Source organism: Lissotriton vulgaris, chromosome 4_1 (genome assembly GCF_964263255.1).
Source record: "Lissotriton vulgaris chromosome 4_1, aLisVul1.2, whole genome shotgun sequence".
Classification (NCBI taxonomy): domain Eukaryota; kingdom Metazoa; phylum Chordata; class Amphibia; order Caudata; family Salamandridae; genus Lissotriton; species Lissotriton vulgaris.
In genome coordinates this window covers 763665185-763687715 of record NC_141691.1, presented here as the reverse complement: position 1 = coordinate 763687715, position 22531 = coordinate 763665185, and the positions used below count along the sequence as shown (strand labels likewise).

Sequence of the window (22531 nt, the reverse complement as noted above, 5' to 3'; positions counted from 1 at the left end):
TCAGTGATGTGGTGAGCTGGTCGGTGGTGATATTGTTCCAGCTCCTACGGCAAACCTGGTGCAGGTGGTGGTGAGTCGTGGTCTTTCTGAAGCTGAAGTGGACGCAGCTGTGGTCTGTCCAGTGGAGTCCGGTGGAGTGGCTGAAGGAGATGTACTTGCTGGAGGAGAAGACTGGGTCAAGCGTGTGTCCGGCGTAGTGGGTGGGGGTGTTCACCAGTTGCTTGAGTCCGAGGTTGGCGAGGTTGTCCAGCAGGGTGGTGGTGTTGTTGTCGTTGTTGTTCTCCAGGTAGAAGTTGAGGTCCCCTAGGAGGATGTAGTCAGCGGAGGCGAGGGCGTGCGGGCTGATGAAGTCTGCGATGTCTTCACTGAATTGTGTGCGAGGTCCTGGGGGTCTGTAGATGAGGGTGCCTCTGAGTGTGGTCTTGGGGTCGGTGTGTATCTGGAAGTGAAGATGTTCGGCGGTTGTGAGGGTGTCGTCGGAGTTGGTTGTGATGCTGATGGTGTTCTTGTGGACGATGGCGATGCCTCCTCCTGTCTGGTTGACGCGGTCCCTCCGGGTGATCTTGTATCCGTCCGGGATGGCGATGGCGATGTCGGGCGCTGAGGAGGCGTTCATCCATGTTTCAGTGAGGAAGGCGACGTCTGGGGATGTGGTATCGAGCAGGTTCCAGAGTTCCTCGGCGTGTCTGTGGATGGAGCGGGTGTTGAGCAGGATGCACTTCAGGTGGTTGCTGCTGGTGCTCGGCTTGGCAGGTGCGGTACAGGACCGGATGCAAGAAAAATTGCAGGATAGGCAGGTGAAGGGTCCGTGGGTGCGTCTTGGGGTGGCTCGGTAGCAGCCGGGTGTCCGGCCGGTGTTGAGTGCGTTGAGGGTGGTGGCGTCGTAAGTCCGGTGGGTGGGCTGGCATCTGCGGGGGCCAGGGGGTCTGGCGCTGGGCGCGGTCCAGGCAGGGCGGGCGCAGACGGGCTTGCCTTTGGCGCTCCTTCGGCGCACAATCGGCGCGCCCGCTGCATGTGAACGCTGCGCGTACGCGTGGACTCTGCCATAAGTGGAGAGTGGAGGGGGCGGGGCAAGGGAGGATCAGCTGTGAGGTGGGAGCGGGGTGGCGAATGGGAGAGGGCCCAGATGATGAGGGGGCGGGCCGCGGGGGAGCAGCAGCAGGGAGCAGGGTGGAGCAGCGGCTGAAGCGCTAGGGGACTAAGGTACAACCAAAGGCAGGGGGCTAAACAGCGGGCAAACAGGAGCACAGAGTCAGGGGGACAGTGGGCAAACACACACACGCAGGGATAGGAATGCTGACAACCAGGGGCACAGTGGAGGCAAGGCGGCAAAAACACACACAATGCAGGAATACGAACGCGGACAATCAGGGGCACAGCGGAGGCAGGGCGGCAACGACACAGACAAACGCAGGGAGATGAACGCAGTCAGGGGCACAGTGGAGGCAAGGCGGCGACGAGCAGGTGGTGGCGGCAGGGGAACCGGGTGACCTCAAGAGGGGCCACGAGGCGGGTTGAGCGACCGGCACTGACGAGTTCAGGCTGGTCACAGCTCCCCGTCGCCCGGCCGAGTCCTTAAGTGCCCAGTGGGAGGGAGGAGCAGCTGGGAGGTGGGAGCGGGGTGGCGAATGGGAGAGGGCATTGATGGCGAGGGGGCGGGGCCGCGGGGGAGCAGCGGCAGGGAGCGGGGTGGAGCAGCGGCTGAAGCGCTAGGGGGCAAAGGTACAACCAAAGGCAGGGGGCTAAACAGCGGGCAAACAGGGGCACAGAGTCAGGGGGACAGCGGGCAAACACACACACAATGCAGGGATACGAACGCGGACAATCAGGGGCACAGCGGAGGCAAGGCGGCAACGACACAGACAAACGCAGGGAGATGAACGCAGTCAGGGGCACAGTGGAGGCAAGGCGGCGACGAGCAGGTGGTGGCGGCAGGGGGACCAGGTGACCTCGGGAGGGGCCACGCGGCGGGGCCACTCTGCTGATTATGTTCTACTGCCTATTAACACCGTCGAGAGGCAGAAGTCTGTCAATAACAATTCCCAAATTCAACTTTGTGACTATCAAATTGTCATGGAAACATTTGTATACATGCTTTACTGCCAGTTGTCTCCTTATTTAAACCTCCGCAAACACAGAGGGGGTGGGTGGGGGGGGGCCCAGTTCCCTGGTGGCAATCCATCATGCTCTCTGGTGAATGGTGCAATAGGCAACACTCGTTTCAGCCGCACCCCACTGCGGACCTGCCACCACTCCTGCCCAGCTGTAACACTCCTCCTGTCGCCCCAAATCCCCCCACAACATGTATTTGGCGCTCCCTTCCATGCATGGTGGAGCAGCCCCCGCCCACCCCGTACCGACCCAATTCACCAGCCCGCCCCTTAGGTGGCCCTCCCTGTTCTCCTTATCTGATGAATTCCTTTACTTGGACATCGTCCTTTCCCCTGTGACTAAACCCCCACGCTGTGCCTTCCCTGGCTGCCAGGGTTGGTGCCTCCCCCCAGTCCCCCACTCCCCTTGGCGCCCTTTTCCTCCCTCCCACCTTGTTCGCTTAGCACTGCGCCTTCGCCAGAGCCAATGAACTACCAAAACTCAGCGGCGTCTCTAGGGTAAATCAAGGTGTCACTCGCGCGGTCCGCACCCCCCTAGTGAGGACACTAAATGCAGCCTTTTAAAAATGAACTGTTCTTTGAAAAAAGGCGCAGGACTATCAATAGTTTCTGACGTATTCCACCAATTACATACAACAATCACGATGTAACCACAATTGTAATAGAAATTGCTTCCCCGTGCATAATGCATAAAAGAGAAGAGATGTCGGAAATATTGGGATCTATATGAGACTCAGATTCTTAATTGAAAGCAACACATCCCAACATAAATAATATATTGTGACACTTAAAAGCGGTTTGCTTCTTTGCAGGTCCTTGTTGGGAACTGTAGATATTCCTACTGCGTGTGCGAGCTTTGTAGCACTATACTAGACAGAAATAAATTACAAACATATCCGCGTGTAAAGTGCAGCACAGACTGCACGCGCTAAACTGATTTCATCCTGGCAGCAGAAAGTGTTTGTTCAGCTGGTCAGGGGGGGACTCAATCACTCTTCTGGTGGGTTGAGAGGTCTCCCTGCGGCACATAGGCTGCCCTGTTCGCCTGTTTGTGTGATGTAGGCACAGCCAAGTCCTGCGTATTAAAGCGCTGCTCCCCACTCCCCTCGCACAGAACACGAGGAATCTGTGGAACAGGCAGGAAACAGAGCTCCACCGGGGCTGGCCACCACAGCACTTCCAACTCTGAGGGCGAAGAGAGACAGCGCCAAGCCAGGGACGCTGCTGTCCCAAGAGCACAGTAGCAGCTAAAAACTACACCCTATGCAGTGCTTTCAGTAATATTAGTAGATAGTTTCACCTTTACACCACGTGCCCACCCAACACCCTGCACAAAGTTCGTACCCCTTGTGGTGCACGGAGGCCACAGCCACATTTTACGAATGAAGCATGCTTGCACACTTTGTAGTGCGGAGTCTAGCACTTTCACCACGTGCGCGCCCTCCCTCTCTGCAACTGTGGCCTTGGACCACTCCCACGCCTGAGTTTGTCTGCTGGAAGCTGCGCAGGGAGGGGGTTTCATTAATTGTATTTTTTAGGGGGAGTGACATCTGTACAAACCTTTATTTCCCTTCCTCCGTAGCCCTGCCTTGGTATGCCATACTGCGCTTGTGGTGAATGCCCCCCCAACCACTCTTTTACCATTTATTGTGTCAATGCCCCTGGCTTCTCCACTCAGCACGCGTCCCATCCATCTACTTATTCCAATCAACTACTTGATCTCAAGCAAAACGTCCCCCCTCCATGTGCCGCACCCTCCAACTTCCCAGCCCCAGCAACCCCGCCGGCCGGCTGCCCCGCGCATCTCCCCCCACCCGCTCTCTCCTTTATCTACTGCACTGCATCCCAGCCCATGCCCCCCCACCTCACCTTACACTCTGTCTCCGCCGCACCTCTCCTCCGGACAAAATTCCCTGGAGAAAGAGCTGCGAAAGCATGTACAATGTGTGTGCTTGGTTTCTGCGCCTCAAACCTACCTGGTGAGTTCAAGTCGGGGACATGACAGCGCTGCGGAGTCTACTTGAACGTATTAGACCTGAGGGGAACAAACGTGGGGGAGATGTACTTTTTAGTTCCCACAGGATGAACTGTCGCGCCAAAGAGCTGCACTTGGAAGCCTGCGATAACTTCAAGCCCAGGCTTGACATTTCTAATGCGCGAAAACATCCGGTCAACCTGGTAGACAGGAAGCCATAAAGACACCTCGTAATAACTCAGAACCCCATACTTCTCTGCGTCCCTCCATTACAAAGAGTAAGCAAAAACACCAAAACGCTGAGTTTTCTCTTTGTCTGCCGTCCCGCATGGACCGCCTCGGCCTGCTGGCATAAAATGTTTATTATCTTCTTTATTGGCGCCATCTGTTTGGACCCATAAAGAAGATAAGAAACCTTTTACGGCAGCAGTAAGTTGGGGCAGCCAGTCCAAGTGGGACGGCTCTAAAAGAGAAATCAGTACGTCACTGTAAGCTCTTTTCCAATGGCTGGCCACCATTTAGCATGAACGGTGATGCCAGCCAATGGAAAAGGGGACGTGGCCTAAACCCCCGCTATGGACAAGTACTAAAAAACAAAAAAAATCTCGCCAGTGAGACTGTGCATATGCGCAGCCTACGCTAGCCGAGACCTAAAAAAGGCTTAGTCAACTCAGAATGTTTCAACAAGTGTAATAAAGACCCGCCACAGATGTAATGCCCCAGCATGACTATCAGTAATACGCCTCCTCTCATGATTTATTACTCAACACTCAGCTTTAGATATATTTTGGAAATTCTGCCATTTTTCTCCAAACATCAGCATATTAGTTCTGAAAATACACATATTTTTGTCTTGAATACACAATTTTCGCATACTTTAATTCAACCATGCAGAAGGCTCTAATTTAGTGGCTGAGATACACATAGGAGAGCTACTTACAGATAGCTGGAGAGCTGCCAGCAGCTCACAAACTGCTTGTAGAAGAAGCCTGTATTGGACAGTCATTATTTAGCTCTTTTGGGAGGTTATTGATTTTTGAGTCTATACCTCAGCACACTACCTCCCTGAGAAGTCTTGGGCTGCTTAACCCACTACCCTGATAGTCGAATGCTGAAAGTGTGTACCTGGTTGTTAAACCTGTCAGCCCTAAAATGATCTTCCCCCAACACTTTGCCTCCCCCCAAAACATTTTGCTGAAATTTGTTTTTGTTGGCCTTATAATTCTGTGCACTTTTCTACTGATAACCAGTGCTAAAGTGCATGTGCCTACTCCCTAACACATGGTAAAAGTGGCTTACACCTGATTGGCATATACAATTCCTTGCAATTCCCTTGTAGAGTGATATACCATATATCCAGGGCCCATGAATTAAATGCTGCTAGTGGGAGTGCAGTGCTTATTGTGTCACACACTTAAGAAGCCCCTTAAAACATGGCCCAGATCTGCCATTCCAGCCTGAATGCAGTTTTAAACTTCAAATTCAGTTAGGCAATATAACAAGGGCCAGACTGGCCGTAGCGGGCACAGGGCATTTCCCCGGTGGGCTGCCAGAGTGGGGGCCGGGTTTGGGCCCCTGGGGAAGCATTTTTGTTATCGGTGGCCTGTAATATCGGCCTCTGGTAATACAATCAGCTGAAACCAGCCTGTGCAAACAGCTCAGCTGCACCCTCAGCCACTCAGGGGGGGCCGGCAGAGCAGTTTGCCAGGCCGATTTCCGATACAATTCAAGCCTGAATATAACCCCCTTGACAAGCCTTAAACTCCGTTTTTATTGCATATAAGTCACTCATATGTTTGACCTTAGGTAGCCCACAGGGCAGAGTGCAGTGTAATGAGAAGGCGGGTCTCGCACTTTTAAGTTTTGCATGTCTTGGTAGCGAAAAACTACTAAATTTGTTTTTCAATTCGGTGCCTACCTGTCCCATTGGATAACACAGGGTTGCCTTATTACATTTAGAACTAACTTTGATTGGGAACAGGTGAACATTTCACGTTTAGTGTCTGAGAAATTGTAAATCAAAATACTTTTTAATTGTAAAGTTGGTTTTTAAGTTAAAATTTTGAAAATTTTATTTTTAGGAAGTTGGCATTTTCTTGCCCTACCCATTTGGTGCCTGCAGCATGTCCATTTTCAGGGTGTAGTTGGCAGCTGGACTTAGTTTATTCCGCAAAGACAGCCACACAATAGAGAAACTAACTGTAAACAGATGGCCCATCTGCTGGCAGAACGGAGGGCAAAGCTGTGCACTGCACCCCTTGCAACTGAATTGGCTGGGCTCAGCCTTCACACAAAAGACTTATCACCCCTGCATTGCTCATACAGTCATTTTGGAGCCAGGGCTGGGAAGTCAGGAGATTTCAGGCACTTCAAAAGAAATTCTCAAGAAACAGCTCCTACTACAAAGAAGGCACCAGGTATACAATTGGACCCTCAGACCCACTCTTCAGTTCACTTTTTGGACCTGCGGAAGGTCTCTGAGAGGACTGCAGACTGCTGTGTACTACACAAGAATGTGTTGCTGCACTTTGAAAGACTACTTTGCTGCCTGGGTCCTGCCTTAAACCCTCAGAGGCCTGCCCTGCTCCCTGTTCCCTGTTTCATCACTTGAATCCAGGACTACCAGAGTGACTCCAATGGCTAGCTGGCTGGCTTCCTGTTCAGAGCCTCAGGGACAGAAATCCCTCCAACCATATTGAACCCGCACTGGGACCTAGCATGAGTGAATCCTGTACTCCCAAGTTGTGGGCCTTCAGTCCTGGACCCTAGGTTGTGGTTTTAAAGTTGCCTAGATAGCAGAAATCCAAAACTTGGGATTTGGGAATAGTTTTGGCTAACAACTTCTCTTAGAACAGAGGGAATACTAGGACCAACATGCTCGTCCATACGCCCAAAGTGCATCACCAGTCATCCTGACTTCGTGGTAGTCCTAGCTATGTTCTTCTCTGCAGCAGAACATCCTGTTAAGCAGTCCTTAGCTAAAGGGATATCCAGCCTTCTGGAACTCTTTTTGGCTACACCCTCCTGCTTCATACCGCTGGATATTTTCGATTTTCACCAAAGAGACTACGTCAGAACGTAAAATTCTTCACAATTACTTCATCCAGGGGCTCCCAAACAACAACGCCTCCTCCTTGGACACCACATGCAGCCTTGGCCTGCTAAACTTCTACCTTCTCAGAATATTTTTGTTGGAATTTCTTTTATGTTTGAGGGAAAGCGCTGACTTGGCCGAACCCTCTTGTATCCAACTCGCACTCCATCACAGTCGGTCATACATTTGCACGACTAGATGTCTGCTGTTGGCTCTTTGATATTTAAACTGCTAGTATTCACCTTTAGCTCTAAAAAATAAAAGTTCTGGTTCTACAGATTGCATGTTTGCTATTTTGGTGACAAATAATTTATTAAAATGTGCTCTATTTTTCTAAATTGGTGTGGGATTTTTCTTGCATTGGGTTTCACTTTATTACTGCTTGTGTGTTGCATACATGATTTACACTTTGCCCCTAAGTTAAGCCTGACTGCTTTTGTGCCATGATACTAGAGGGTTAAGCACAGGCTAACTCAGAGACTTTTGGGGTTCACCCTGACAGGCATTGCAGTTGTTGCTTGAACAAGGATTACTCCCCCCCCCATTCAACTAACCACCCAATTTCTCACACTGGTGCTCGGTTTCCAGTGTCGTAGAAGGTCCAGTCATGGAACACCATTGATAAACAGCCCTAACCATCGATATTCTCAGTGACCCTTGAACACATTCAGAGAACAGGTTACAGGCTTGATAGCAGCTTCTGATAATCTGAACTTCTGTGCTACATGTTTTATTAGAGGATCCACCAGATTTGTAAATAAAAAATATATGTATTTATAACACATTCCCTCACAGTATAGATACAGACAAGTCGGACCAGGAAATAGACCCCCTGAGTGGCACTATCCCTCGTTTGGAAGATCTTTCAACCCTGGATTTGGCCACTTTGTCACAGCTTTTTTCTCAGGTCAAATCGGGTTCCCCTCTGGACCTGGCTTCCCTGCAGAGTAGAAGAAACTGTCCTTCTGGTTCTGCTAGAGGTACTAAATTCCTCGATATCCAGTGGCCTGATACCCCTGGCATGGAAGCATGCTATGATAAGAGCTGTCTTGAAAAAGCCCAACCTTGATCCAGAGGTATGGAGTAACTATCGCCCGGTCTCCCTGCTTCCCAGGACCAGTAAAATACTTGAAAAATATGAAAATAAAATCCTCTCAGAACACCTAGGGAATCACTCCCTTCTGCACACCACCCAGGCAGGCTTCCACCCTAACCATGGGACAGAGACAGCCTTACTAGCAGCAGTGGATGAATCAAGGAACATCCTCGATCAGGGAGAGACAGTGGCAGTCATCCTACTTGACCTGAGCTCGAATTATAACATCTTATTTGACAGGCTCAGAATGGTGGGAGTCTCAGGCAAGCCCTTGACATGGATTAAATCCTTCCTGAAAGAGAGAGTATTTCAGGTGTTCGTGGGGAATTACACCTCCAAATGTCTGCCACTCTCATGTGGAGTTCCCCAGGGCTCCTCATTGAGTCCCACCATTTTTAATATTCATCTCAAACCCCTGGCCGAACTTGTCCTACCTTATGGGATTCAAATTATTACATATGCGGATGATACTCAATTGGTGGTAGCATTAAAGCATCCAAAGAATACGCCAATTAATCTGAATCCTGAATGGAAGCTGTGGCCACGTGGATGGACCAGTCTTGTATCAAGCTCAATGGAGACAAGACTGAGCTAATGATACTAGATAACCACCCTGCGCTTTAATGGAATCAGTGGGACTAAGTTGGCCTAAATGTCTTGGTCTACCTCCAACCACCAAAGGTCAGATCAAATGTTTAGGAGTCTGGCTAGATAAATCTCTCAATTTTAATAGCCAAGCAATTAGGTTAGTAGCATCATGTTTTGGCATTATCAAAATGCTGCAGAAAATCTTCCCATTGCTCCCGATTCCTGCACGAAGAATTCTAGTACAGGCATTGGTGCTCGCGCGGTTAGATTACGGGAATTCCCTCTACCTAGGCACCACAAAAGCCACTATAAGGAAACTACAAGGGATACAGAATTGCGCAGCCAGGCTAGTTTATCAGACTCCCTACCAGCAATCAGTTAAGCCAGTTCTAAAAAAACTTCACTGGCTGCCAATAAGCGAACGGATCAGGTTCAAAGCTTTGTGCATAGCTCATAAAACCCTTTGGGGGACAGGTCCCAAGATAAACCACTCTCTTATGGCCTTTTACCACCCAACAAGAGATTTGTAAAGTGCAGGAGGATCCCAGGGGGCTTCCCAGCCCTGAAACATAAAGAGAAGGGGCTAAGAGTTAGTAATTAAAAAAGCCACCTCATCAGGAGTTTTTTTTACTTTTCAAAAGAATTGCAAAGCTGAAACGTAGAAGGCACAAAATCCCATAATTTTTCACTAAGTTATGCAAAGGAGCAACCCCCTGGCCTCACCTTATGAATAACGGTTTCAACTGCATAATTCAAATTGCTGGATCTTAGAGCCCGATTAGGAAGATATGGCAACACCAGTGACGTAAGATACAGTGGTCCAGAATTAGTCATGTATTTGTACATGTAGCACAGTGCCTTATACTGGATGCACTTACCAATAGGGAGCCAATGTAGGTCCCGAAAAGGTGAGAAACCGAGGAGTGTTTAGGTAGGTGGAAAAAGGCAGCTGCACCTCTGCATTCTGAATTAATCTCATTGTTAAGGGTTTTGTTGCACTCAAATAAAGAATGTTACCATGGTCACGTTTTGAGCTCGCACAGCCATCCTGGAACAGCAAGAAGCCAAAGTATTTTCCTCAAACACCTAAGGATGCCACCTTGGTGATTTGCTGGTCCATGATAACTTTTTTTTTTGTTACGCTGATCTTTAATCACATGGTTGCACATAAAAAGTTTTACAGCAATGATACATCCCATTGTTTGTCATGCATCTCAGCTCCGATCTTGTCTTTGTATGAACACAGTAAATCTCAATTTTACATTTATGTAGCATACATTTTTCAGTTACTTTCACTTAGAAGCTCAAAGAACTTATGGCAGCTTTCGGGAATCTATTCATCTCGGATTCTTGCGTACAATCATCGGTTCAAATATATTAAACTGTAACAACACTAATGATAAGCTTGTTATGAAGCCAGAAACCTAGGTCCTACACTTGACATGGGGTTTTACCAAGTCTCAATTTGATAGTTCAGCAGTGAGGATCCAAAAATTGGGGTTGATTGCCGATCAATAAAACTTCAGACTTTGTCCCAAGTAACTTTAACAAGTTGTTACTCACCCAGGTTGCCACACAGACGAAGCAGGAATGAACTGCGACTATCATTAGGAGATAGAGATACAATGATTTGTGTATCATCGCCATAAGAAAGGAATGTGCTGCCCAACCCTTCAATTATGTCTGCCAGTGGCTGCACATAGATGTTAGACAAAGTGGGGCTCAGAGCAGAGACCTGTGGCACCCCATGAGGTAGCATGTAGCTGACCGAGTTATAGGGTTTCACACACACTTGAAGAAATAGTCTTGCAGAAAAGAGCTCAGCCAGGCCAATGCCAGGCTTTGAATACCCAGATCCTCTAATCTCTGAAAGAGCACCTGGTGTGATACAGTAGCCAAAGCAGTACCCAGATCCAATAGGATAAGAGCTGCAGTGCCTCCCCTGTCAAGCTCTGATCTAAGGTGTTTGGTAACCACTAACAGTGTTGTTTCTGTACTATGTTCAGTCCTAAATCCAGATTGTGAAGACTGTAAAAGCCGATTGTTTTCCAAATAGGCCGACAGCTATTGATTAACATGATTTTCAAGGATTTTATCAAACAATGGCAACAACAAAATGGGCCGATAGTTAACACAGTTTGTCATGTCCATGTTCAGTTTCCTGAGTAAAGGTACCACCATTGCATGTTTTCAAGTCTTAGGAACTGAATCCTCAAATAAAAAAAGAATTGAGAAGATTTATCGAGATTGGAGAGAGCAAGGAACGCATTTTTCTTAAAATGGCAGGTGGCAAAGGGTCTAACAGTGAACCCAATTTTGTAGTGTCCAAAACAGATAGAAATGTAATGTTCTCAATAGGGAAAACTGCCCCTAAAGAACAAAGAGATGGAGCAGGGGGTTTGCCCTGGATTTTCCAATTTTAGTGAAAGGAAAAGAAGCTTGATTAGTGGCCACTGTTTTGCAAAAGTTGCCTGCTAAATCATCACAGGGTTCTTTGCTGAATTGACAGACGTGGAGAGATAGTAGGAGCATCCGTCAATGATTTGACAATCTGAAAAATTACCTTAGGAGAATTATGAGAATTGATAGATTCAGTAGGGGTGGGAGTGTAGGAAGAACATTAACAGAAGGCACTGTGTACCTCTGCTGGAATCAATGCACTCTTTTGTAAGACTTTTCTCATAGGAAGTTCAATTTCTTGAGAAAAGGATTTTATTATGGAAGCCTTTTGCTCCTCTTCCACATGCTCCTAAACCATGTAAGAACCAGGCTTCTGTTCTTTTAAGCGATACCATTATAGAATCTATAAACACAATATATTACGCACAAAAGCACTTTAAATAGAGTGAAAGCAGTTCCTCTAACTCTCTGGTATCTGACCATACGGTGGGTTAATGTCCCCTTTAAAGATAGCAAGGCAAGTTCTGTAAGAAACAGAATTCCCACGTGTGACAAAGTATTTCCATCCTCTGGGTTGCAATGCCTATAGTGAGCCCTTGAAGTAGTGTAGGGTGAGTAAAAGGAAGGGATATCAACATGCTGATGATAAATAGCAGAGACGTTTCTTCTGTGTGCGTACAGCTATGCTGAAGATATGAGTGCCTGTTGGGAAATGGAACTTCCTGCACACTCATGGCTGCAGAGTAGAGAGCAGTCGTCACGGGTGAGTAAGTATGGTGATAGGAGAACTGAGAGGAAAGTAAAAAACAGATGTCGCGGAATAGATGCCCAATGGAGGGAAGTGACTTGGGCAGCTGCACATACATCCAACCTTGAAAAAATATCACAAAGTGAGATACTGAGGTATCTTTTGATAGAAATTTGCAATTAATATATGACGTGACAATGCCAACAATTACAACGCATGCTTTTACAACAACATTTTTATATCGCAGCTACCATTACAGCGCATGATTTTACAATGCATGCCATTGTAGCGCATTTTTTAAACCAACCATTACAACGCATGCCATTACAACGCATACCATTATATCGCATACCATTACAACGCAAAATACTTTTAGGGCAACAGTAGGGTAAGTGTTGGATAGAGTAGGGGTAAAAAATACTATTCCCACTCCAGTGAGTGCAACAGCAGGGTGAGTGTTGGATAGTGCAGGGGTAAAAATTACTATTCCCACTTCAGTGAGTGCAACAGTGGGGTAAGTGATGGATAGTGTAGTGGTAACAATTACTATTCCCACTCCAGTGATTGCAACAGTAGGGAAAGTGGTGGATAGTTTAGGGGTAAAAATTACTATTCTCATGTACCTCAAAACCCATACCCACCCTAAAACTAAAAGATCTCCATTACTTACCTTATAATGCATTGTAATGGCATGCGTTGTAATGGTATGCGTTCTACTGGCATGCATTGTAGTGACATGTGGTGTAATGGCATGCGTTGTAATGGCATGGGATGTAAATGCATTTGAGTTGTAACAGTTGCGTTGTAAAAGTAGTGCATTGTAATAATTGTGTTGTAATCGATGTTTCCCATTTGCAATACTGTATGAGAAAGTGAAAGAAACTGTAACTTATCTTGGCTGTGAGCAGCAAAAAAAGAGGCCTCACTGCTCCCAGCATAACATTATCTATCGGATGTATTTGAATTGGAATTTATTATTGTAATCACGTAACTGTTTGGAACCCAGGGCCATGTTGACCTGTAGGACCTCTTGGCCACTTGCAACATCAGAACGTCATTTTTTGGACGTTCCGGTGGCGCAATGTGCTTGGCATATTTACAAGGCCACATAAAGACACTTTCATGGCTTTTCATGGTCTTGTAAATATGTGCCCCTTTAACGCAGAACACTGCGTGAAAGAGGCGTTCCATGGGTGTTGCTGTGGGTGTTCCCTCACAACACAAATGGAATCTGACACATTCCCAGATTTACAAAAAATCGCAACCTGGGAATGCGTCAGAATCTAAGGCCACCCCAGGGGGGCAGCAAACATAGAAAGAGGAAATCGCCTAAATTGATTGATTTCCTGCAGGAAGGTGTCCCTTCCTGCACAAAATCAAGCAGGCCTACAACACAGGCACCCTTGCATCATGGTGCACGGGTGTCTGCCTTGGTGCACGGCAGGCGATTGTGCACCAGTGCAGGGAAAAGGACAGGAATGCGCTGTATCCTATAAATACGGCGCATTCCTGCCCTTATCTTTTGACGGAGGGCAGCTCAGCAAGATTCCTTGTGGCGCTGCCCTAAGGCAAAACCTTATAAATGAGGCCTGTAGTGTTTTGTTTCTCTTTACTGGTTAAATCTCGAGTGCTAAAATGTAATAAAGCAAAGCTGGAAGCATGCACTCTGCCTCCCTAGCTTTCATCTGTTGTTTGAGTGTCCCCTACTTTCTCCACTTATTTCATATGCATAAACATTTCTGTGCTTTGTTACATTTTTGTTAACATCAGTGCATACCTACCTTTGTTCTGTTGTGCCTTTATTTGCAGAAGTGATCAGACACGAGAATGTCACAAATTAAGTGGTGTAAATAAAGAAATGTGTACAAACGTATCTTCTTTCCTTCTTTTATGTCTGCAGCTTGAACATCAATTAACCAAGAAGAAATTTGAAGATTGGACCAGGTCAGATAAAATGGCGTCGGTAGAAGTAGAAGTGCTCCTGCCCAAGTTCCGGCTGCAAGAGAGCTACGACATGCGTGAAACTCTGATCAGCATGGGGATGAGCGATGCCTTCAACCGAGGAAAGGCTGATCTTACAGGAATATCCGACAAAAACGACCTGTACTTGTCCAAAGTGTTCCATAAGGCTTTTGTCGATGTGAACGAGGAGGGCACTGAGGCTGCGGCTGCCACTGCCGCCACCGTGGTTTTGAAAATGTCCCCAATGAGTGCCAGGTTTGAGGCAGACCACCCTTTCCTCTTTTGTATTCAGGAAAAAAAGACCGGCAGCATCCTCTTCTGTGGCAGAGTCACCTCTCCATAGAGCAAGCATCTACTTGCCCCTGAGTCTGTAAAGGATGAGGGCCCTTTAAAGATATACATCTTCTACAACTTTTGTAGCACAACAGAGAATAGACAAAACTGGTACTTGTGTAGTCTATATGAGTTCACCTAATACCTTCAGACATATTGTTTAGTATGGTATGAAGCATTATGCAAAATAAAGTTTGTCTATTAATCAACTTTGCACGTTTTCAGTCTTATTACGGCATCAACTCAGCTCCCTTATGTATTTACTCATTGGAAAAGCATACACCTCTCCCCAGCTTTCATGAAACCCTCATCCTCGAGAGTCCCCTTCCCCCACGGCTGTTATTTTCATATTTTGGAGGGAACAGTGTGGTCAAAGAGGCGGCAGGGACCCATCACAGAGAGCCGTTCATTTACAAAAGGTAGGTTGTGTGCGGTCCCCTCCCTGAACAGATGATCGGCCCTGGGGACCATATCCCTTGGGCCCTGATAGGCTCCAGTGTCACAGGGAGCCCTACCCCTAGGACACTGGAGTTCCCTGTCAGGGAGAGTGCTGGCTTACCCTGCCCGCACTCTCCCGGCCAGGGAACAGAACTTTGCTGGCTCCCTTACTTTGCTCTACCCGGGTGGGAGCAGTGAAAGATGCTGCTCCTGCCGGGGTGGGAGCAAAGTAAGCGAGCCGGCTCCTGCCAGCACCCAGTATGGTGCTGGCCGGGGAGCAGACAGAGGCTGCAGGGATCTCGGGGCTCCCCCTGCTTCCCATGTCAGCTCCCTGGTCAGAGCCATACTGGATGCTGGTGGAAGCCGGCTCCCTGACTGGGTTCCCACAAGGGCAGGAGCAGCATTTTTCACAGCTCCCACCAGGGCAAGAAAAAAGTGGATACAAATGTGGATACTTATGTAATCCCATGTACTTCCTCACTACTTAGAAACCACACCATTTGAGGTGCGAAGAGGGTTCTCCCTCTTCCAACATCATAGCAAGTCTCTGACGAAATGCTCCATTTCCTTTCAAACAAGATGTAGGTGGCCATTTACCGACCGGTAACGGCCGATTTCGGCCGTTACCGACTGGTAAATTGTCATTTGTGATGTAGGGGCCCTATTTTACCGATTCGGTAAATTTACCGAATCGGTATTTTTACCGATTCGTTAACTTGCAGATGTAGGTGGGAGTCTTCTGAGTCCCACAGGCCTTACAGAATCGGTATTTTACCACCCAATCCAATTAGGTGGTAAAATACCGAATCCAGGTGTGCATGCACATGTGTGCATGCACACCTATGCCATGTGACAGACAGACATGCCCTTAGGGCATGTCTGTGTGCCACATGGCACACATGCCTGAATTCGGGGTGCTAGAGGGTGTCAAAGTGACACCCCCTGCACCCTTGCAACATTCGGTATTTACCGAATCGGTAAATACCGATTCGGTAATGCACATTGATTCCTATGGGCTTCAATGCCCATAGGAATCAATTGGCATTACCAAATCGATATTTACAGATTCGGTAAATACCGATTCTTACAGAATCGGTAATTCGATTACCGATTTTCCCTACATCTCCCCCCTTCTATTTTACCGATTCATAAATACCGAATCGGTAAAATTCGGTATTTATGAATCGGTAAAATATACTTACCTACATCTGGCCCTTGCTCTTTTTATTTTAAGGCCCCCTTTGTTGTCTTTCTCTTTAATGCCAACTATTGAATGATGCCTGGCTTTCTCTTCTAATTATAAAGCAGCATTTCTCTTTTTTATTTAATTACTGAGTTTTCATATTTTTAAGTGAAGCTCGCTATGTCAATAAAAATATTTTAGCAGTCGTGCTTTGGTTTTTCCCTTTCTCAGCCGTAGGATATCTCACTTTTTCCAGGGATAAGTAGGCAGACCTCTTAAATGCCCCAGACTCCCCCTCTTTCTTCTGCCATGCAATTGTGGATAATATACCTCTCTCCAGAACTTTTTAAATTATTTCTACTGAGATTCCTGTGCTTCAGATTTATCAAAACCCACGATGCAGGATCTTCTAACATCTCTTCCTTGAAAAGCCATTAAAATTCATGATTTTCAGCTTGATAGCGACCTTAATGTCCTTATGATTAAAAAAACCTGGATAAAAGATCATGTTAGAAAGTTATAGCGGAGGTGTTATCTTCATTTTTTTTCAAACCATCTTTCTTAAAGTTTTGCATTATCAAAGGCAGCTGGTAAGTCATGATATATGGTTGTACAAAGACAGATTCAACGATATGCTGCAAATCTGTCAATAGCAGTACATAGTATAATGGGATGCTATTGCAACCGAACTAAGAACATGAGCCTATAACCTCATTCCACCAATGGCAGTAAACAAGATATGGAGACACATTATAGAGACGTCTGTAGTTCTCCCTGGGGAGGGGAGCATATAGGGAGTGGGGAGACTGCATTGGTCTCACTGCTAACCCGCTCACCCCAGTCCATGCCAGGCTGCTGAAGGCATTGTGCCAGAGGCTCCATCGCCAAGGGGAATAATATAGAAGAGAGAGGCCATCACTGGAAAGTGTTCCTGATAATGGAGAAGGTGCTGGGAATTCTGCGTCCAATTTTCACCATCACTAATAGTTCAGTGTATAGTGGAGTGGTGTCGCTCACTGGTTAGAGGCGGCAGACCCGTAAGCAGAGAACGGCCCGGGACCAGGGTTCAATTCCCGACGCGGCAGGGTCGTGGACCAGGGTCAAAACTGACTCGATAATTCTCGCCTTGGTGCCTACTCCAACCAGGAAACACACTCGGCAACCCTGGGCATTAAGCTTGCCTCATCTCTACAATGGCCTCCCACAGACGCCAGGAATGCCTGGTTTCACCTTGGAGATACCCAGAAAGGGACCATCTCACAGGGAGAACCAGGGCGGGTTTCCCAGCGGTCTTCAGCGCCAGGATACTCCATGGAGTCGCAGTGCGCTTTACAAGTACACCCACATTATAGCAGCTTGATCAGACTGTACAGTCTACCCTGGATACCCACTTTCTGCGGGATTGCAAACTTGTAGTCCCAGTTCAGGGTGTCGATTGCTTTTTCTAAGGCCAGAACCAGACAGGTTGAGTATGGCCAGCGTGCCGGAGTCTCCTCCAAAATTCTATGCAGCCGGTGATTGTTGAGGGTCTTAGACCTGTCTGGTATAAAACCCTTCTGGTCACATGGATAAGTGTTGGCAAGTGCTCCAGAAACCACACTGCCAGTACCTTCCTCAGCGTTTTATAATAACTAATCATCATAGACAGCGGTCTATGTCCAACAGGACCCGTCCTGGCTTAGTGAGGTACACCAACAGGGCCTCCCACATAGATGAAGGGAGTTGACCAGTAAAAATGGTGGCAGTGAACAACTCAACCAGTTTAGGAACCAGCAGGGTGTTGAATGTTTATAGAATTCTATAGTTAGGCTGTCTAAATGTAGAGACTTGCAGGTGGGGTAGTCTAGTATGGCAGCTCTAATTTCCTGCTCCGACACTGGGTCATTTAGGGCTTCTCTTTAGTCCACCGGCACTGCAGGCAACAGGATACCCAGGAGCTAGGCCTGGGTCCCAAGCCATTGGCTGAAGGATACGGGGTTATCAAGGGCTTGGTAGTGTTCACAGAAAACTCTATGTATCTCTTTCTAGGTGATAGCCACAGTACCAAGGGAATCGTGGACAACAGTCACCAGCACCACATTGGATGCCCTCTTTAGCTACCATGCTAGTAGGCACATTCACTGTTCCCCATCTATGTGCATTTTTGCTTGGTAAGCCTTGTAGGCTAGGCATCGCAGCGATTTAGGCAACTCAGAGTTGCGTTTCCAGGCTTCAGCCAATTCAACCTGGGCATTGTCGTTCTCCATCGCAGCCTGCTCAAGATCTCGTAACGTGGTCTCCATTTAGGTGAGTTTCCCATTTAGCATGTCCCTTGCCATGGTTATTGCTGTTTTCCGTTATGTATGTAGTTAGTGTCACCCAGACCAAATCACGGCTCCAAAGCCCACACCAGCGGATTATGATCAGACAGAGTCTTCACCTTAAGCTAGGTGGCGGGGCGGCAGAGGGAGCGAGCCAATTGAACATGAAGATCGTGTGGCGGGGAATCAAAGGAGAACTCCCTGACAGCCGAGTGCAGGGCATTCCAGCTATTTTCAAGGGACCAGTGTGTAAGCCAATTCGTACAAGTATGATGTATGATGCAGGGGACCGAGGAAGAGGAGGTTAAGACCTATCCAACGCAGGGTCTAATATGGTGTTTAGACAGAATATTGGAACCAGAAATATTGTGGGACAAAATTTTGTGTCAAGAATATCAAGGACAAAAATATTGTGAAGGTAAGGTCCTATAGGTAAGTAAAGATTTACTATAGATAACTTTACATATATGTACCTTGACAAAATATTCGGCTTAAAAGTAGGTAGATGTGGAGTTAAGAATAGTAAATAGAAAAGAAGAGTAAATCTAAACTTACTTATTTGCACCTACCTTCTCGAAATTTTTGACACAATATTCTGTCCATACATTATTTTTGATTTTGATATTCTGACAGTGATCCGCCTAATGCACTATTTAAGTTGCCCCCAAGGATACAGGGCAGGTGGGACCAGCGGGTCAAAAGTAAGGATACGTGTGCCAAAAACCTGGGCTGCACAGCATGAAGCAAATATAGATTTCCCAGCAATACTTGCACCCTGACTATCTTCCCCTCCACAAACACATCAAACTCATAAATTCCTTTCAAGTGCACCTCAACCTTGTTGCTCCCAAATGGCACCGACTGCAGCACCCATATTAGCACTCCCCAGCCATTGCCTGAGCAGGTTGTGCTAAAGCATTTCTCTACCCAGCGTTTCTGAGGTTTCAGGTTTTCCTCTTTTACCTGGTGATTTTCTTTGTAAGAAGGCCACATATGCTCCTCACCACCAGAGATATTGATGAACAGAGAGACGACATCCTGCTATTCCCAACCCATTAACATTCCAAGTGAGAAATGTTAGATTTGTCATTTGGCAGCCCTAAAACAGACAGGAAATAGTGGAGATAAACCCCCTCCAATGGGTAACCCCCAGGCATAGTGTAAATAAGGTGTGATGTGAGGCTCAAATAGAATGACAAAACAAAGTCCCAAATTCCCCACTCAAGGGAGGCAGAGCAACATCTGGCTGCCCAGTTAACGGAACACTGTGAGTTCACAGTCCCTGTAATGAGGCAGTCTAAGAGCCGCAGGGTTCCTGATGTGGAGGTTGTGAGCATGTACATGCTGTGCTGTATCCAAGCAGCCCTGCTGAGGTCTCAGCTTCTATTACACAGTCTGCCCCTTTCACTTCTTTTGATCCGTGGGCTGTAGCCCCGAATCAACAGTTACAGCATCAACTCTGCCCCCCAGGTACAGTTGGGTCGCAGTGCTGGCACGGAGAATAATGTCAAAATTCACAGTCAGCAGCTCTGCAACCAGCAATGTCTGTTCCCTAGTGTATGCGGAAGGCAACCCTCCCTCTGCAATCATGGTTCCAGCAGCGGATGGATCGTGAGGGGTCTTTCCTGTCCATTGTCACATCCTAGCTACTCCCTCGTAGTAGCCCCTCCAAGAATGAGGACCCCCCACAACTAAAAACTGTCAGAAAGAGATCTATATGAGATGGTATTCAGGCCCGCCGTCCCCTGGCACTGCTCTCCTCTTCTAGTGAGGCCAGGGAGCCATGTGCAGCCTGTCGGTGCTCCTATGTAGCTGATCCTTTGCAGGGGAACAGGGGCCTCCCACATCTCAGGGCCCAGCAGTGACCCAGTTCAAGAACCCCCCAGGTGAAGCAGAAATCCAGAGGGGCAGTGGCATAAGTCAGTCACCTGGCCTGGTTCATAGCCCACTGTTGGGGGGCAGAAGGAGAACAAAGTTCAGGCACAGAAATAGGTAGAGCCCCTACAGTTGAGAGGCCTCCAAACCAGGTATCCGCTACTCATAGTGATGCATCTCCAAACCCTCTCCCCCACCCCCAGGCCACCACCAACCCAGCAGGGTTCATCATATAGCTCTCTGATTCGATGGGGAGAAAGGCAAGTCCCAGCATTCTACAACCGCTCTGTGCTCCCAGGTAACTTGATGTAAATGAAGTAAGGAGGCTAATAAAAGAATATAAGGCATTTATTATGCACTACAGAGAATAACTGGTGTTCCCATCAGAAAGCAGGGAGCTAACTGACTAGGCAGAACACAGTAGAAAATGACATCAGGAAAATGGAATGTCAGACTTAAAGGGATACAGCAAAACGTAAGAGCAGAGAATACAACATATCCTCTTCCCTTCGTGTGGGAGAAGCACTAAAAAAAAATAATATATAAGTACATGCTCTTCATTACAGAGAGAGAGACCTTATTTGCAAACAAAATCATGTAAGTAACTTGGAGGTCTTCTCACCCTCTGAGCTCTACCAACACAAACATCCTTAGAAGGAACATCCTTAGAAGGAACGTCACCGCCACACTCAGCCTTTTTGTACAGTGCCACACGCCTCAAGTTCCAACTCTCACCGTTGAATAGAGTTACAAACCTTTTATGGACAGACCTGACTTTAAATGGTCCCCTGAACTTTGTCAACCCAACCCCAACTCAACCAGGTTTGACTTTCACCCAATCATTCACTGCAATTTTACAACTTCCCTCTGGTTCACTCACAACATCAGGGGTGTCAGGACCAACGTTTATCAACTCTTTCATCCAAGCAGCGACCAGCTTGGTACCAGCTGAACGTCCCCTCATGATACTAAAAGGAACCATTCCAGTCACACCATTTTCAGTAGTTCTGTAGGCCCAAACCAGGTCATTAACCAATCCTCTCACATCTGTCCTAGAAGAAATGGCCATCTGAATTGCACCTTTAACCATCCGGTTCGCCCTCTCGACTATTCCATTCCCCTGGGGGTTGTAAAGTGAAGTCCTTGAATGTGCAATGCCGCACTTTCTCAAGAAATTAGCCATCTCCAGGGAAGTCAATTGCGTCCCATTATCGGTGATAATTCTAGTTGGAAAACCTTCCTCTCCAAAAATGTCACTCAACACAGTAATAGTGTTGTTCGTAGTGATCTCCTTCATGAATTTAACCACTAACGACTTTGAAGAAATATCAACTACTACCAACCCAAATCTCATATCTTGACTCAACTGGTAAAACGGGCCAATGAAATCAAGGCATATGGTGTGCCATGGACACCCTGGGTCAACTATTGAGCCACAACCAGCATGACTACCGACTTTGAGCCTCTTCTCGCTCTCCAAGCAGTCTGTACACTTTTCCACCCACTGAGAGATTTCCAAGTCCATCCCGGTCCACCAAAAATTCTCCCTAACTCTCCTCTTGGTGAGGGACTGGCCCAGATGGCCCTCGTGGGCTAACTTAAATAGAGTAAACCTCACATCCTGTGGAGGAATAAATTTATCTTCCATTAAAATCAAGAAACCATCTCTGTCCAAGACGGACAACTGTTCAAGAACCTTCAAATATGGGCGAAGTGCGGGGGATAAGCAACTCTCTCTCCTTGGACCCTTCACGATCAAGTCCTTTACCTCTCTCAACACCACGTCCTTAGCCATGGAGGTATTCCACAGGCTCTTGCTAATTGCCCCAGCACAAATATCTACTACCTCATCAACAGCAGCCACAGACCCTTCAGAGTTCAGTGATTCTACTCCCAACTTGTCTACCGTCTCCCAAGGTAGTGGAAGTCTAGAGAGTCCGTCAGCCTGGCAGTTCCTCCAACCTGGGATGTACTCAACCGTGTACAGATACTCTTGAATCCTAGCAGCAAGTCTAGCTAACCGCGCAGAACTCTTGCCGGCTCCACCGGGAGAAAGGATTTTAACTAAGGGTTTGTGGTCCGTCAACAGCGTAAACTTGAAACCCCACAAATACATCCTGAAATACTCACAACCCCACGCTGCGGCTAAAGCTTCCCGCTCGATTATAGAGTAATTCCTCTCAGCCGTTGTGAGCGTCCTTGAAGCAAAAGCTACAGTCTTGAGCCCAGACTCATGTACTTGAGCCAATACCGCACCAACACCCACAGCACTCGCATCCACAGTCAAGACTGACTTACGGTTGGTATCAAATGGTGTTAATATACCTGCATCACAAATTTCAACCTTGATCTTTTTAAAACACTCTTCTTGCTCCACACCCCACACAAACTTGCATCCTTTCCTCAACAACACCTTAATCTTTTCAGT

The 22531-nt window shown here is 47.3% G+C and overlaps 1 protein-coding gene across 1 annotated transcript in view; it reads left to right on the top strand.

Annotated features, from left to right (window-relative positions):
- Window positions 1–14516, top strand: part of LOC147722556 (serpin B10-like) — a 206064-nt gene extending 191548 nt beyond the window's left edge. Inside the window, exon 8 of the mRNA XM_086965090.1 lies at window positions 13913–14516. Coding sequence (XP_086821216.1) covers window positions 13913–14317 — 405 coding nt within the window. The 3' untranslated portion in view covers window positions 14318–14516. The remainder of the gene's footprint in view (window positions 1–13912) is intronic.
- The last annotated feature ends 8015 nt before the right edge of the window (window positions 14517–22531 follow it).